The 18,709-nt window shown below is 41.7% G+C and overlaps 1 protein-coding gene across 2 annotated transcripts in view; it reads right to left on the reverse strand.

The window, feature by feature from the left end:
• ADAMTS3 (ADAM metallopeptidase with thrombospondin type 1 motif 3) overlaps positions 1 to 18,709 on the reverse strand; it is a 124,849-nt gene that overhangs the window by 97,489 nt on the left and 8,651 nt on the right. For both annotated transcript variants that reach the window (XM_088133178.1, XM_088133177.1), the window contains exon 3: positions 13,890 to 14,296. In XM_088133178.1, coding sequence (XP_087989304.1) covers positions 13,890 to 14,296 — 407 coding nt within the window. The remainder of the gene's footprint in view (positions 1 to 13,889; positions 14,297 to 18,709) is intronic.

The following is an 18,709-nucleotide window of genomic DNA, read 5'->3' on the forward strand; positions in this document are numbered from 1 at the left end:
TAGTTTAAGGTGTGATCAGTTCAATGACTGTGCAAAACCTGCGTCACGACATACCTGCCGCTCGCTTTTTTAAGCCCAGGGATGAAAAACGTTCAGAGCCACACTGAACACTGCCCGATTTACAGAGAGGAAAAAGGGAAGCTAAAAGAAGGTAATGCTGCCCACATTGCTTTTCCCTCCGCCTGCCCTCATCAAAACATAACGGCAGTAAGTTGGTGATGGTTTTTCTAATTCCGTAGCTTAAGGGGATATAGCTTTGAGTTGCTCTAGAAGCTGGGGAGGGGAGGTGGTTGCCACCAAGACACCTGGACTTTCTTCACAGGCTGGACATTTGGGTGTGGGATGACTGAACTGCAGAGAAATGCTCCGTTTTGTTGAGCTGGTGTATTAAAAGTGTTTCTTGGGAACAATCTGAACAATCAGTGGCATTGGAAATGCAACAGAGTCTTTTATCGGTGACAGATCTGTGGCAAAGCTGGGAAATGTATTCTTGTCCATATATTTTGGGGCTAAAGCACCCACAAGATCCACAGCCTCAGAAAGGTCAGTGGCCACGTACGATGGGATAAAGTCCACCAGCATCGAAGAAGCACAGATTTGCCAGCTCTTAGCTGAGAGGTGGAGTGGCCACTGCCACGTCTGAAGCTGCCATGAAGCCTCTCTTCACCCAACACATTTACAAATCATTGAAGGACCTGTTTTGCTTTAACCTTGGTTACATTTTGTGGATCAGTGATCTGTAGACACCCAGCCTGTGCTTTCAGTTTATCATTCAAGGTATAATGCAAGCACAGAGAATGGGCTCATTCAGTAACCAGATTAGAAATCTTGCAAGAGTCCAGCCAACATCTGTCTCTCCAGGCAAGTAATTTAGAAGGAGATCCCATTCCCTGCATCTGATTTGCATTTGGTTGATAAACATAATACAGGTAGTCCCCAGTTTAAGAATGAGTTCCATTCCCAAGGTCTATCCTTAAATCAAATTTATATTTAAGCTGGAACAGCATTAATAATTAATACAGGTAGTCCTTCACTTATGACCATAATTGGGACCGGAACTTCCATCGTGAAGCGATATGGTCGTTAAATGAGTCATGCCCAATTTTATGATTTTTTTGCCATGGTTGTTAAGCAAATCACATGGTTGTTAAACAAATCTGGCTTTCCCCATTGACTTTGCTTGTTGGAAGCCCCCTAGGAAGGTTGCAAATGGCAAGGACATGACCCCGGGATGCTGCAGCTGTCATAAATACATGCCAGTTGCCAAGTTACTGAATTTTAATCACATGACCACAGGGATGCTGTGATGGCTGTAAGCACAAGGACCGGTCATAAGTCACTTTTTTTAGTGCTGTTGTAACTTTGAACAGTTATTAAACGAATGGTCATAAGTCAAGGACTACCTGTACTGTATAACTAGTATTGTGTAATGAACTCGAACCATTGTGTATTTAACTTGAATCATGAATTTAACTCAAATTTTGCTACAATATGATCTGTCCTTAACTATGAGTTGTCTATAACCCAGGCATTCTTAACCTGGGAACTACCTGTACCTTGTGTCATCTCCTGAATGACTGGAAGAACTATGCAAATATCTTAATTTTGGTTGAGATGATTAGCTGAACACATGTAGACCAGCAATTGGAGTCCCTCTAGAACTCTTACATCATGTGCACTTCCTCACCCTGGAGCAGGATCCACAAAGGAATTCCTTTTAACAATACCGCAACATAGCCCAGCAAATGTACCAGGTTATACTTTTCAAGAGGAAAAAAAATAAGAGTGCAAATAATCATCAGAGATAAGAAAAAGTGGCTTCAAATACTTCAAAGAAATAGATCAAGAAAAATAAGAGCCAGCAAACTACCGGAGAGATGATGAAGGAATCTGGGTAGGGATGCACATTTGTGAGGAGAGGGAATTAAGGGGTAGGAGAGCAAAATGACAAAATATGAGCTACAGTCTCACATCACAAACTCCCACCCCTCTGTATTTGTTTCATGCCATCACAGGCAAGTATGTAGAAGTGAAGCTTGCATTTTGACATTGAAATGCCCATTTCAATATTCTTCAATCTTAGCTTGCCGCAGAGGCCCTTATGGGTGGGTGTTTTGGGGATTACAGCTCCAATAAATTGGAGGTATTAATTTGGAGAAGGCTGATCTTTAGAGCCTATATCTGAGCAGAATTATGGTTGAGAAGCTATGTTCCCACTCCTTTTTAATCTCCCTGAAAGATTGATCTGTTCAACTGGATGCATTTGCTAAATGGTGATTTAAATAAAATAGCATCTTACTTATTTATTATTTATTTGAACCATTTGTCTACCATTTCCCTTTTTTTTTTCTTAAGGACTTGAAGCACTTCAGTTCTTTGATCAGCCAAGACTTCCATGAAGAGCAATGGAAACAATTTTTGTAAATTCCTTCTCCTATATGATTGAGGTGTACAAAATTATGCATGGTGTGGATAAAGTGGACAAGGAGAAGCTATTTTTCCCTTTCCAAAATACTAGAACCAGAGGTCATCCAATGAAGTTGACTCCTGGAAGAATCAGGACAGACAAAAGGAAGGGTTTTTTTGCACAACACATAATTCAACTTTGGAATTTGCTACCATGAATTCCATGATGCTGGCCACCATCTTGGCTGGCTTCAAAAATGGGTGGAAGTCCTGGAGATCAATGGCTCTTAGCCTTGATGGCAGTGGGGCTGCCTCTGAAGGTCATCTACTGGGAGACTAGTGGGCTTCCTTGTGCAGTTGGTCAGCCACTGTGAGAACAGACGGATGAATTAGACGGGCCAGGAGTCTGATCCAGCATCTTATGTTCTTATGCACCTCACCTTGCCCAGAGGGTTTCAAAAAGGTTGAGGAATCAGGATAGACTCCTAGAGCAGACAAGATCAAATGAGATCATCCATTCCAACCCCTGCTCAGGCCTGGAATCTAAATTGAAGCATCTGCAACAGATGGCCAACTAAACTCTGCTTGAATAGAGTTTAAGGTACCCAATGGAAGGACATCCACCATCTCTCTGGATCTTTGATTCCACTGTCAAACTGCTCTTCATCTAACACTACTGGAATCTACCTTCCTGGAACTTAAATACACATTTCCACATCCCTACTTTGGATCAATGGAGAACAAGTCTTGATTTTCTTCTAACAAGTACAAGAAGACTCTTTTCATATCATCCCCTTAGTCTTCTCGAGACTAAACCTTATTAGTTCCTTCAACCCGTCTTCACAGCAGTTATTTGCAGGTGCCCATTCCCTTCTCATTCCTATTCCCTAAACAAATTCCTGTCTGTTCAAATCCTTCTTAAAGTATTGAACCCAGAATTGGACACAGGGATGTCTGCGGGCCGTGGGGTCAAAAAAGTCATGACTGCCTGATTGAAGCCCATGCCCTTTTTTACATGGCATATTGACAGACATAAAAAACAGGCAGGGGTTCAATTGCACAGTCACAGTCAGCATCTTGACTTTTTTGACCTATCCCCGTGGATGCCCGACTAGACACAATACTCAAGATAAGGTATGACAGAGTAGAATAATTTGTTGCTTGCTTCCAAAACCTTTTTTCAACCATCCCATTGAGAGGAACCTCTGGTGAATTGAATAATGCTACTGGATAGAACTCACAGACAGTATTAACAATGTATTTGGCATTAATACTTTTATAAGTCAAAACCCAGTGAAGTAAAAGATTGCTTTAATATAAGGAAGACCCAGATTTCAGTCCTCCCTTAGCTATGGAAGCTCACTGGTTGAGTATGGGCCACCACTATCTCTTAGCCCAACCTATTTCACATGGGTGGTATAGGGGAAAATGGGAATGCTATATTGGGTGAGATATAAATCTTATTAATAAAAAGTAAATAAATATGGGTTACATTTTCTAAGCATGCATCATCGGCATGAGTAAATCTGTTCAGGCATTGTTACTCACTCTTGTAACCCTGTTAGCATCTGGAAAACAAAATAGCAAAACCCAGAAATTACGTTATTAACTTTCCAAAGGAGGCAATCACTTTAAAGACCTATGTGACATCAGCCATTCATATTACACATTCACTTCATTTGGGACTAATCATACAATAAAGGTTAATGAATTGATTGGCCAAAATATATGAACATCTCTTTTAAATTCAGGTTCATATTTATCTTCTTGTCAAAGCAAAGTTTCTGGTGGTTAAAAATATATAAATAAATTTTCACTTTTGGAAATAATCCTAAATCTGAGCATAGCTTAAAATGTAAATATTGGAAGGGGTCATTCAGACCATGAGGTCTGTTAATATGTTACAGGTAGTCCTCGACTTATGACCATCCATTTAACAATCATTCGAAGTTACGATGAACTGAAAAAAGTGATTTACGACCAATCCTCACACTTATGACTGTTGCGGCGTCCTTGTGGTCACGTGATCAAAACTTGGGCACTTGGCAACCAGCTCACATTTACAATGGTTGCAGTATCCCGGGGTCACACAGGATCGCCATTTTCAACCTTCCCAGGGGGCTTCTGACAAGCAAAATCAATGGGGAATCGCATGATTCACATAATGACCATGGTGATTTGCTTAACGACTGCAGCAAAAAATTTTGTAAAATTGGGTGTGGGAAGTGATGCCTTGCTTAATGACCATACTGCTTAATGATGAATTTTATGGTCCCTATTGTGGTCGTAAGTCGAGGATTACCTGAATGCATTGTTCTCCCATAATTACTTCACCACATGGACTCTTTCTCATACATACATAAAATTTCTGGATTTTATCAAGGGAATTACTGCCTTTTTCATTCATCCCTTCTTGGAAACAAGGAAAGGAAAATGAATGAAACCACCTGAAAACTTCTAATTTGCATTGCCAAAAGCGTATTTCCCCATACTGCACTCCATCATAATAAAACAGGATTATATGGCAGAAGAGGACATAATTGAATCATTTTTTGTGTGTGATTTTTATTACAGCTCACAGATTTATTACACTCACAGTAAAATACAAAAAAACAAAAAACACCTGTCAGTTCTACTCTGCAGCATAGTTAATTATGGGGTGGGGGAATATATTGAGCCAAGAAGAGATAAACATGTTAGTTATGGAAGGCAGAAGCCAGGAGGAAGGAGAAATGTTTCATTTGCATTAATGTTGCAACCAACTTCCCCTCCCAATCTCTATTGCAATGCAGACCTGTCCTCTACCCATTATCTTACAGCACAGTCAAAATACTCATTACATGAAACTTACTTTTTCCAAATTTTGCTTAAACTGGCTATTTTTTCTATTGAAGGAAACATTTTAGTGGACCACTCTTTCTCCGCTAGTGCTCATTTCTCTCCTGGTATGGGAGAGATGGACCCAATGTGGAGGTTGACCCACCTAAGAAATGCAACTGGTGTTCCCTTTCCAACCCACTGTTTAACAACATAGCCATGCATTAGCAGACTTTTTAAAGCCCCCTTCCACAAGTAAGGACCATGCTGATCTGAGATCAGTAAGATAGCCCTATTGCTCTCATGATGCTGTGAAGCTTGCATGGAAAAGGTGAGTCAGGTAATTTTAAGCTCAGTTGCTCCTGCAATTACCATGTAAAGATATTTTTGAGGCACTTCCTCTGGAGTTGCAGGTCAGATGGATTCCCACAGGAGGGAAGAATGCTCATGTCATCCATCCTACTTATGCATCAGAGTTCACCCCTTCCCTTCTTATTCCAAAGTATCTTGTGATCTTTCCCCATTCTTCCCAGTTGCTATGAGAGGCACAGCAGCTGAGTATTGTTTATGGTTTTGTTTTGTTTTTTGCAGCCAAAAGCAAATGTGGTGAGGATGGAGGTAACGTATTCGTTGACTACTATGTTTCATGCTCATGCCAAGGAGGAAGCCTTTGATGAGAAAAGCAATGAAGGAACTTGCACAATGGAGCAATAACGCTAAGGATAAAACTGGTGCACTATGGAAAAGCCCACAATGAGTAATTTGGCCTTCAATGTCAGGGAGCTCTTCCAGCTCCTGAACTTTATTACAAAGCAAAATATAGAGAAAACTTTGCTTGCGTTCACGTTAGATGAAATCCAAGAAAACTGAACAGCAATGGAGATTGGGCCATATAAAAACCAGGGCTTTGTGCATCATTAATTTATGGAAGTCACTCTCGCTAGGAGCAAAGAGAATGAAGCTTTCGATCAGCCTTCCCCAACCTGCTCCTCTTTAAGAAGTGTTGGACCACAGCTTACAAATTTCTCTGTCCTCTGCCTGGAAGTGGAATGCTAAGAACATATGGAAGACACCAGCAGTGGTGCTACCAGTCTGAAGGAGGCAATGTCTCCTCTGTGTGGTTTTCTGTCTCCCCACTCCTCCCTTTACTTCCTTCTCCTGCTTTTTCCTCTGATTCCCTCTCTGCTCCTGCTAGTCGAGAGTTTTTACCAAGTAGAAGGTGTATCCCCATCCTGTGTTCAAAAGAAGCCCACTGACAGCTAATCAGCACTGGAAGAGGAAAGCACCATGTATGTAGGGGGAGCTGGCTGTCTCCTCCACTCCACTCTGCTGTCCTCCCATGTCCATCAGCTGTTACCAAAGCTTCTTTGGAAGACACCCATGTAAAGCACATGCAGAACAAATTTTGACAGTGGTCTAAATCTGTGTGTATCTATCTTGCCTCCTTCCAATCCCATGTTAGAAAGAGGAACTGGTGGGTGTTTTCCAGCTGGCTGCTGGTGATGGGTAGGAAGGAAAGGAAACAGTCATGGAAATCCACCAATTTCCTTCCTTAACTTGTCCTGCCCACTGTAAATGAAGACACCACTGTTTGATAACCATCTAGGATGGCTACAGCTGTTGCCGTTCCAGCTACAGAGGCAGGACATTTTGCAGCAGTATGGTTTTCAAGTGGGGCAGGAATTGGTGGAGAGTTCTTGAATTGGGCAGTAGGGAGAGGTCCTATTCAGGTGGCAGCACCAGCTGGCCTTGAAAAAACTAAGCCGAGTCAGAACTGTTTAGTACTTGGATGGAAGAGCATATGGAAATTCCAGTTATAGGCCAAAGTAGAAAATCAAAGACACCTTAGAACAGTGTTGTCCAAACTTGGCCACTTTAAGATGAGTGGACTTCAACTCCCAGAATTCCCCAGCCAGCATGGCTGGCTGGGTAATTCTGGGAGTTTAAGTCCACTCATCTTAAAGTGGCCAAGTTTGGACAACACTGCCTTAGAAGAAATCAATGGCAAGTACCACTTCTTTATTTTAATCAAGAAAACTGTATGGATCTGTCCAGGTAGTCTCAAGGAATTAAGCCCTATTCAGGGAAGATGTTAAAATTACCTTTTTCATTTACTTAGAACACTTTTATTTTAGTATCGTGTTCAGTGTTTTACTTAAATTAACCTGGTTTACCTTTAAAAAAAATAATAAGTGAATTGATTTGATTCCTAGCCCATCAAATCCATCTTAAACTTGGGTATTTCAGCAAACTAACTTTAAAACAATGTGGCAGAACTAGCTTCCTGCTTGCATAATCTCTGGTGGGAAAAGCCAGAGAGCCAATCACAGCAGCCAGGTCGTTTGTCAACCCCCCCCCCAATCTCCCACAGGAATCAATTAGAATAGGGTGGGGGGGTACAAAGTGGATTGCAATAGCACACACACACCCCATTTAATAGAAGAGTCTGCAGAATTTTGCATGTAAAGCTACTCTGCCCCACTCAAAGGAACCAAGACAAGAAGAAGAAGCATTAGACTTCACAATCTTCCTCTTCCACATCCCAGGCTGTCCTCTAAATTTGAGGTGGAGCGTTGTAACATTTAATCTGATGTAGTTTGGTCCAAACTCAGGCCTTAGAACCGTTTGGCATGGCCCTTTCTGCATGGATAGAATTGACCTACCATCCACTTCAGTTCTTTGTGTAGTTATATGTGAAGAGATCTTTCTTGTTTTAAAAAAAGAGCAGGTTAAAAATGCAAAACTGAGTTACCGTGGCCTGCAAGAACTTTCCAAGCCATAGGCAACAATTTAATAACAGCAACAAAAAAGCTAGGATATGTTTTATGTGCTGATCCTACGCAAGGAGGTAGAGGTCTCCTGGGAATCTAAGATATTTTTACAATGTTCTTTAATTATTCTTCACTATATTTGCATTTAGTGCAATTACTTATTTATTAATCAAATTTATACGCCACCCATCTTACTGTATAAGTGACTCCAGGTGGTTTGCAAGTAAAATTACTTAGAGGTCAATTACATACATTGCTCAATTATTAATAGTTTAGGTCAGTGATTCTCAACCTTTTTGAAGCTGCCGCCCCCCCTAAGGAGCGGAAAATTTTTCAACGCCACCCTTTGGGGGGAGGAGTTACTGGATTATAAAAGGCAAAAATTTTAAGTATTTTTTTTCAGTAGACTTACACACCAAATTTGTTTGATTTAACTCAATACTTTTGCCCTGGAAGGTAATTGCATTCCTTTTATTAAAATTAAAATGACTAATGCAAAAAAAATGAAGTGAACGAAAAGCAACTCAAGAAACACGGGTCAAATCAAACATTCATATTGAAAGGACGCTCAACGCACGCACTGCGATTAATCGCGCGGGAAGACAGCTGACGCATGTGCTGTGCTGGTTGGGATCGGAGAAGAATCGTAGTGTCGAGTTCTTCAAAGTCATCCTACCTAGAATACAAATTCGTCTCACCATTCTTAGAAATGTGTGAGGGCAGCCGTCACGTAAGTTCGTTTTACTGCTGGTACAAATGGTGTAAACTGGATAATCAGTTTAATAAATTTTTTTGAGAGTTTTAAAATTAAGTTCGAATGCCAAAACATGCTCATCGCCCCTCAGCATCCTCCCACCGCCCCCCGGGGGTCGGTACCGCCCCCGTTGAGAACCAATGGTTTAGGTAAACTCTTAAAACTAAGAAATAATGAATATCTTGCACACTGAATGCCTTCAGAATCATTTTTTTACAGTAGTTGATAGTGAATAACTACATATTTTCTCTTCCAGAATTACATCAAAAGGACTCTATTCTCAAAAACTGAGTCAGACTAAGGAAATAAGTTAGCAAAACCCAGCTAAGATTCCTTCTAACGTAGGAACAGTTACAATTTGGTGGCTCTTCTGGAGGAACTCTCTTTTATATCTAAGGATGGGGTTGGCAAGGAGAAGCAGGCAACTTTGGGACACTGGCTTTCGCATCCCTGTCCTAAGTCACAACCCTGCACTTGGCGTCTATAGATTGTCCCCTGTTTTCAAAGGTCTTTTGCATATAAGGACATGGTTGCACCCTAAAGAGAACAAAGGCAGCGATCGACTGCAATGCAACTGTTTCTACTGGTCTTTGTGACAACTGAAGACACTGCAAGCCCGTGTTATGTGCCAAGTCGGTTTTTCTTTGGAAGAAGAGGAAGGGGGAAGATCAGCCCCTTCGGAAAACCTATTACTTTTTGAAGACTGGCTTGGATCTGAGAAATCACATAGCCTGAATGAATGGATGAGCAACTGAATGAACACATGAACTGTATAACCGAGTGACAAATGTGAATATAGTCTGTGTCCACCTGTACAATAGTACCTAATAAAAGACTGTTCTCATTTCAGTTTTTATTTCATCCAAATATATCCTACAAACTCATTCTCTATGAGTGAGTTTTTAGATAGCCAACGTAGCCTTATCCATATACAAGAGAAGAGTCATCAGCTTTGGATGAGACATCAGCATCCAAAGTCAAAGGAAAAAGAGGAAATGTGCATTGTGATGTCACAATGCAAACTCCGCCCCTTTCATAGTTGCGCTGTGAAACTGCATGCAGGTACATAAGGGGAGGGGCTTGTGTTGTGACATCACAAAACACGTTTCATCATTTTGAAGAAATGTCAACCTTCTGCAGACACCTGTAAGAGGAAATCTAAGGAACAAAATCAAAACAGGGCAGCCCAAATCACATTATGTCACCTTTGGGAAAAACAGTAAGATAAACATGAATATGAAGTTACTTTCAGTCCAACCCAGCTCTTGATGACTTAATGGACACACCCATATACCTTTCATTAGCAACAGTAAAGTGGTTTGCCATAACCTCCTTCTAAGATGTTTTTTAGATTTCCCAGTCTAGGCTACAGTTCTATTTCCTAGTAGTCTTCCATCCTCCCCTGCTTACCTTTTCAAGTCAGATGTAATGGTATGTGGGAATGTCCTTATCAGACAGTAGGATTAGAAAACAGTCAGATAAGAGGCAGCTGAGCCCACAGAAGGAATGGGAGCATGGCAAACATCTCAGAAGGGACCCTCCCTAGTTTCTTGGGGTGTAAAGCCAAGGGGGGAGAGATGCACTTGCAAACTTGCAAGATTCTGTTAATATAATCTTACAATAGCACTACTGCTACTAGGTGTGCTTCTTGTCTGGACTACCTCGTAAGGCTGACAACAGACTAGAACTCTAAGGGAAGATTCATATTAGCAGCCCAGTGATTATAGAGCATGCCTGATACCACCAGAAAACTGGCTGTTATTTGAAAGGGGGAGGGACCTCAACGAATGGGGAATGGAATGGAGTATCCTATGAAATGGCAAGGTTGCTGGCTGGTTAGAGTGTTGAGATACATTGCATCTTTTCATTGCAGTTCCCAGTCAAGAACCACCTTCTTCCAAGTCCAAAAACATGACTACAACTATAAGAAGTTGGTGCATGTTGGTGTATATGTCACATTGGGGGGAAGCTGAATATCAGCTCTTATCCTGTTCAGGAGGTCGGTTTAGTTGATCTTGCCAGATTGGCTCCGCGCGCCTCAAGACGGCTTCTTCCCAGCAGAGGTTGCAACATCTGGGAATCGCTACAAAAGAGGCCAGCCCAAGGCCGTTTCTTTTTCTCAGAAGAGAAAAAAAGTGAAGTGGATTTGACACACTCAGTTGGGGATCTTTTCCAACCATAGGAACAAGCAGGCACGGCGGAAGGAAAGGAAGAAACTGTAGCAAAATGAAGAGGAATTCTCCCTATGGCCAAAAGATGATTTGTGCCCATGGAGAGGAGTCTATGCAGAACAGATCCACAATGATTCCAAAGAGGCTGGATTCCAGCATGGACTTCTATGACCTTACCACAGGTCACAGGGTTTCCTCTCAGTCTATTCACACTTCTGCTGAGCAAGCCATTGCATGCAAAAGTTCAATTTCCATGGAATTTGGCTTTCAGTCCATTTTCGAAAGAGCTGTCTTCCAATCCCCAGTCTTACTAAAAAAAAACCAACTTGTATCTCAGCTCCCATGGATGTTCTCCAGATATGCTGGCAAGGACTGGAACTTCCAGGGGTCTAGCAGGCTGGGAAAACTGGGATTTATATAGTCCCACCACATCTGGAGAGTACCATTTTTTTAAAAAAAAAAGGTATTCTAAATATTCTCCAGGAAAAATAGCTGGCTAAAGATAGGGTGAAGCCTACAACTCTTGCTGTTCCAGCCCTGTTGCCAGATGGTCAATTGCTGTTGGTAGAGATCCAGTTCGGTTTGATGTCTGACCAGTCTATAAACTAGTGTTTCTCAACCTTGGGAATTTTAAGATGTGTGGACTTTAACTCCCAGAATTCCCCAGCCAGCCATGCTCGCTGGAGAACTCTGGGAATTGAAGTCCACACATCTTAAAGTTCCCAAGGTTGAGAAACACTGCTATAAACTAACCAAATCCAATCCTATTGATTGCTCAAAAAATATTCAAAGCAGAAACCAAGGCTTCAAATCTCAGTGTACCCTAATGCTAAATTTCCTTCCCCCTCCAAAAAACATGGTCCAAACTAGTTTTGTTTCTTTAGACCTGCCTTCCCAAAGTCCTACACATGTCTACCCTCCCCGGATCTTTTCTTTGTTTTCACACCCATTGAGTCTCCTGTTAACTTTAATGCACTTTTTTACATGGCTCTGGATACTGAAGGGAGGGGTTTATACTCATGAGAAATGGCTGGGCTAAGTTTCAAGGGGGTGCTTCAAATGAAGCACCTCTTCAAAGCCATTTGGTACACAACAGCTGTTTCCTCCCTTGCTAAGGCCTGTGTGACCACATCCCACTGCTTTATTCTGCTTCAGAGCCTTACTCTGTCTTCTCCTGTAGAGTCTGTGCTACAAAAGAAGGTCGAGAAGAGCAAGGTGGTGACACCTGTGCAGGATGCAGAGAATGCTACCATCTAGTGGTTACCCATATTTTTGCAGCCAAGAGCTGGTAGCCTTAGGACATGCTATTGAATTCAGTGGAGATTTCGGAATGGCCAAACAGAAGATTGGGGAGTTCTGTGGTATCTAATACCACATAATTCTGCTGGAGTTGAAACTGAAGTTTTTCACTTTGGTGCCATTGAGGAGATTAAATTTATTTGTCAGTGTGGACAGTTGCCAGCCCTTCAGGGTAGACCAGACTAGAAAACCAATGCCATGTAGGCCAGTACTACTTTTATTGTAAAGCTATAGTAACAGAATCTTACAAGTCTGAATGTGCTCCCCCCTCCCCCCTTTATCTTCATGTGAAGTAGGGAGGGGCTTATCTGAGACATTTACTCACATTACATTCTTGACCCAGACTCAGGTTTCCTTTATCTGACTGTTGCCTTGGTAGTGTCCTTCAAGGCCATTCCCTATGCCCTCTACAACAGTATCAGAATATGGCTGCATGAAAGACGGGCCTATCAAAGGCTATTCCTCTTGTAGATTCAGTATTATCTCCAGCTTGGATTTGGCTATCAGATCTTGGCTGCTAAAATCTGGGTGACTACTAGGTGACAGCAGAGGTAGACAACAGGCCATCCTTATTTTTATCATCCAGATTTTATCATCCCTAGCTAGGGTTGGGGGGCAACATGCCTCCAAATCCCAGTTAAGGGAATAATGATGGAAGAGAGTACATCTCCATCACCTGCTTGAGAACATCTGACTGGCCGCTGGAAGAAGAAAAGTCCTAGATGAAGATGTGCCTTGGCCTGATCCAGCAGGAGTATTTTCAAGGTTGCCCCTGGCTATTATCACACTCCCATTTTATTCCTTCATTTGTTTATTTATGTAGCAGTATTTGTCAGCCAGTCTCTATAGACCCCAAGCAACAATTCAATAAACAATAAATATAAAACAATCCACATTAGTGTGAATGAACTACCCATGATGGCCACTCAAGCATCATTAAGAGGTAAAAAGCTCAAATGTTACTTGCTTCCAGAAATCAGAGGGTTGGGGCCAAAACTGAGAAAGCCTATTGCCTGATTCACACTTCATATACCTGATTTCTGGCTTCCCATAACCTAAAAGTAGGGTGGGGCCCAGCCATTCAAGAGGGTGCTTTCCAGACTGAGTGACACACTCCTCTAGACTCACTGCTCACAGTCTGAAGTACTACTTCCTCTTGCACGTTTGGCACATCATCCGTGCCTTCTCAGATTGCACCTACCAGGCCAAGAAAGTAGAAACTATCCAAGAACTATCTCAAGATTGTATCTCCCCAACCTCATTGCAACAGTAGATGCCTTCGCCATGAATTTCTGACTACCGTGCTGTGTTTCTACAGCTGAGAGAATCGAGCATCTATGTCTCTGTGCTCTGAATTCCTGGGAATGTTCACCTAGGAGCCTTTCCTTCAAAGAGTCCTGAGCCCAGCGTTCCTACTTTAGAGTCTCTTACGGGGTTGAAAAAAAGATCAGCCTGAGTCTGTGCAGATAATCATTATTGAACCAAAAGATGCAATCGTTCGATTTGGATCACAAAAGCCAGTGGATTTGCAAACAATTCCATCTGGAAGAAAATGCAACCAGTTATGGTGTTTGGCCAAAACGATTTCAAATCAACCAAGTAGGATCAGTACCTTTTCACCAATATGCATAATTGAGAATGACAACATCTCCTTTAAAATATGTATCTTACCAGGCCATCACAGTTGCTGATTGCGACTGAAGCTCCTGCTATATCCACCAGATCTCCAACATAAGCACAGTTGGTCCATAGTGATTCCTTTTTCCATAGCCTCTCTGTGACACCCTTGCCTTGATCCTGGTTAGCACCTTCCGTTTCATTGCTGATTGCTGGAGAATCTTCATACCACTCCACCACTGCCCCCGGAGCTATTAGACGAGTGTTAGGTCTGAGTCTAAGGTGGAATTCTCTCCCAAAAGCAGATACGTTAAAGTATAGTTCCTTGGGACTTGGTAAAACATCCCTTGCAAATCTTCTGGAGTGCCTTAAGGAAACAGCGTTGGAGACGTAACTTCCATCTGCACTGCTACTTACTGGGATAGTCAAGGCATATGGTTTTGTGCTGTGCTTTGGTGTTTCTGTTTTAAAAAGGGAGTGAGAGAATGCAAAATTCAGATCAAGATATAGCTATATCACTCAGAGCCCCATGAAAGAAATCTATCCATCTGTACAGATAAAAGGATTAAAAAACAATCCACTTGGATCATGACAAATATCTATCTAATCTAGAATTCTGCTTCCCATCTGGCCAAACAGATGCCAATGAGAAACTTCAAAGCAGGAAATGGCAGGAATCTTCTACCACTGTTTGTCTCCCGCCGCCCAGCCCCCCCCAAAAAGCTGGTATTCAGAAGTGCACTGAGCATGGACAATCCAGATAACCCTCAAGACTAACCGCCATTAATAGATTTGTCATTTTAAAAAAAAGACGGACAAACTTTTCAAACCCATGGTTCTTGGGAACTGTTGGGAAATTGGGTCCAGCTGGTATATGGACATCTGGTTTCTTTTTTTTTTTTTTTAGAAGAACTCTTTTTCTTTCCAAGGCCAGTAACCACAGAGTCTTCTTGGGACAAAACTTTGTGCAACTGACACTCTTGACTTTTACCCTGTGAGATGGCTAGGCCTTGTTTCCTACAAACCTGAGTAGCAGCACTTATACCCACATGATATGGAATCCAACCACCAGATGTGGTGCCTTCTGTAGAAAATGGGCTCTATGGATACTTAACCTTAGCTAAAATAGGGCCTTTCCAGTGCTAGAACACACATTCTTCTGGTTTCTAGTCTGGCGTCTTTGACCACTATACCCAGCTAGCTTTCAAAGACATCTAATCTTCTCCAAAAGCTTATATTGCTTTCTGAGATGGCCTGCAGAAGTGCATGACTGCTTGCATGTCTTACAGGTATCCCTGCAAGCACCCAAACAAAAATCAATGGGCAGAGCCTCAGAGTAAGAGAGTAAGAGAGAGAACTTAATTTCCCACAGGAAGTTTTTATATATATATATATATATATATATATATATATATATATACACACACACACACACACACACACACACAGTATAATAAAATAAAATAAATAAATAAATAAATAAAAGAGAAAGGGAGGGGTAGCTGCTGAGTAGGCAAAAGAAGACACAGACTTGAAAAATCAAGAGGCCAATCTACTGCCAGATCTCGTGGTAGTAGACAAAGACCAGAAGACAGCGGTAGTGATAGATGTAGCAGTGCCAAGTGACAGCAACATCAGGAAGAAGGAGCATGAGAAGCTGGAGAAGTACCAGGGCCTGAAGGAAGAACTAGAGAGATGTGGAAAGTAAAGGCCAAAGTGGTCCCGGTGGTGACTCCTAAGCTGGGAGAATGGCTCCAACAGATCCCAGGAACAACACCAGAGCTCTCTGTCCAGAAGAGTGCAGTGCCAGGAACAGCTCAGATACTGCGCAGAACCCTCAGGCTCCCAGGCCTCTGGTAGAGGACCCGAGATTGAGGAAGACACAGACCACCCACAGGGGTGAGAGGGGATTTTTTTTTTTTTTTTAACATATATATAGGAGAAAGGGAGGGGTAGCTGCTGAGCAGGCAAAAGAAGACACAGACTTGAAAAACCAAGAGGCCAATGCCCTGCACCAGCGATGCCCTTCTATGGTCACTCTGTACTCAGCAGATGCAAGACAGAGCAGAGCAATAATTCAAGAGAGGAGTCAGATTCAGGACTGGTAGAAGAAAGTAAATGGAGTACATCTCCAAGGCCTTGGTCCAGGTATCTCCGATTAAACCTGGCTCATCCATGTCACCGACAAAGATGTTCCAATCAAGTGTGGCCACATAACGAATAATCAAGGCTTAAGGAAATACAGTGAGCCCAATTAGGCTCAACTTAACACAATCCTACCCAAGCTGCTTGACTACATTTATGGTGGAAGAGTTGGGAGGGGGAGTATCAAGTGATGAAAGCCATGATGCACTGCTGTGATGCAAGCTCCGCCCTTTTTGTTCACACATCATGATGTCACGCACATGTACGAAAGGCACCAAGCTTGCATCATGATGGCGGTCATGAAAACATCAGACTCTGCAGATACCTGTAGTTTAAGAAACTGGATTGCAGCCTAAAACCAGGGTCTGTGAGAATGGGAAGGCACTGGGCATCCAATCCAATGAGACACTAATCAGATTCACCTCCTTTTTTAAGCTGGAGGGCAGGGATAGGTTTTTTTAAAGCAAAATCCTGCAGGATGTGGGAGCATGGAAGCAAACAGGCTTAGCTGAAGAAGATACTAGCTGCTGTTATATAGGTGGGAATAAATTGGAGAAGGAGGATATATTGACAAGATTGTCTGCATTCAGTACAGGCAAGGTCTGTGAATATAGAATAGGCTTGGCGGGGGGAGGGAGTAGATTAAAAAAGAATAAAGGCAATTAACATTAACTGCGATGTATTTAAACACTGAAGGTATCTGACCTTCAAAGTTGACTTCCTTCATCCATTTGCCAGAATCTACTGTCTGTGGAAATGTAATTTTCTTGGGGTACCCATATGAGAGGGTCCATTCTAGCTTTCCTCCTACTGTTGGGGATGATGGCAATTGCAGACCAACATATCTGGATGGTGCTGCTACTATGGGCAAAAGTGGGAACTTTCAATAAATTAATGTTCAAGGTCATCCTTCATTTTGATCATTAATTTGTTCTCTTTTCTTGCTCTCTCTCTCTTCTCCCTGTGCACTGTTTGATACACACACACACTTTGCCTTTAAAGAAGAAAAATCCGCCTAGCTGACTAATGTGAAGCTATGGTAATAATCAATACAAAAAGACAGAGAGGAAGAAAATGCTTATATGCGCATGGAGCCAATCCCCAATTCTAGCTAAGTGCAGCCAGCAAAGGTTAAACTGTCTTCATTTGGTTTCTTCAGCCTCAGCATTTCTACTATGGTTGCAGACGATCACGTTGTAAGGATTTGTTTAAGGAAAGACACTGGATCTTTCGAGAAAGGGTTTCAAAAGATATAATTAGGTAATACTTGAGCACTTGTAAAGAAATAAGTATTTATCAGAGTTCCAAAGAGGATAGTTTTTCCCCTCCAAACTAAAACATCATTAGTCCTTATTAGACTGATCAGTCATTTTCCTTACAGGTTTATTTTTTAAAAAATACACTTGGAAATGAAAAGAAAGATCAGGAAGGGAGGGGGAAGGAAAGGAGGGAGGAAGGAGAAGGAAAAAGGGAGGGAGGGAGGGAGGGAGGAAAGAAAAGCAGAATTACAGGAGAGGGGGAAGAGAAAGGTAAATTGGACAAGTTTTGTAAATGTAGATGTATTTTACATATTTACTTAAAAGTTAGCTTGAGTAAATAATGCTTACTTTCAACAGACACCTGGCTGGCCTTGACTGATTTCAAAAAGCTAAGCAGGGTTCAGGGGTGTCCACAGAATGTGGTCAAAAAAGCTAATCTGGGGTCCACAACAATACAATCCATAAGATTTGCATTTATGATGCATTTGATTCCCAAGTCTGGAATAATGCACGTTTTTACAAATTGCTCCATTTGGGGTTGCGCAACTTCTATATTAAAACCATTTTTTTCTATAGTCACGGCTCCTCAAGGTTGAAATGGAAGTATTGGGTGGGGTGCGGCTAAGCAGAGTTCTGTGTCCTGAACTTTTCAACTTTTTTTCAACTTGGATGAAGAGGTGAAGGGAATGCTTCTCAGATTTACAAAAGACCTAACTTTGTACAAGATAGTTAATTCCAGCTGAAACTCTAGAGCAATGTTTCTCAACCTTGGCAACTTTCAGATGTGTGGACTTCAACTCCCAGAATTCCCCAGCCAGCATGGCTGGCTGGGGAATGCTGGGAGTTGAAGTCCACACTTCTGAAAGTTGCCAAGGTTGAGACACACTGCTCTAGAGGTCAGAAATAAGATTCAAAGCAATTTTCCCAGGTTAAGAGAAATGGGCAGAAAATAATGGAATGAAATTTAATAGACAAAATGTAACATTCTTCACTTAGGAAAAAGAAAGTATGTAAAAGATCTCGAGTAGGAGCCGATTATATCCTGAATATCAATCAGTACTACAATGTAGTTGCAAAAAAAAAAAGGGAAATCCCGTTTCAGGCTGCTTCAACAGAAGTATAATTTGAAATCACAGGAAGTGATTCCTTTATGTTCCGTGGGTCATATTTTCCCCATATTGTGTCCGGTTCAGGATTCAGTGAAATGCAAAGATGCAGAGAAGTGCAACAAGAAGTAGTTTTTTTATATATATTTTTATACTTTTTAATGTATTGACTATTTTTTAACCCTATTGTATACCGCCCGGAGTCACTTGGAAAAAGTGAGATGAGCGGTTAATATATTGTGTAAGCAAACAAGCAAACAAAGAGAATCAGGGGGCTACAAACTAAAGTGAAAGAATTGGAAATCTTCAACCTTGGGGAGAAAAGAGGTGAGAGGTGATATTCTTCAATGCCTGAAAGGATGTC

This window comes from Python bivittatus, unplaced genomic scaffold (assembly GCF_059951505.1).
Source record: "Python bivittatus isolate LINGU-HERP-01145 unplaced genomic scaffold, Pbiv_v1 ctg000070_np1212, whole genome shotgun sequence".
In the NCBI taxonomy this organism is placed as follows: domain Eukaryota; kingdom Metazoa; phylum Chordata; class Lepidosauria; order Squamata; family Pythonidae; genus Python; species Python bivittatus.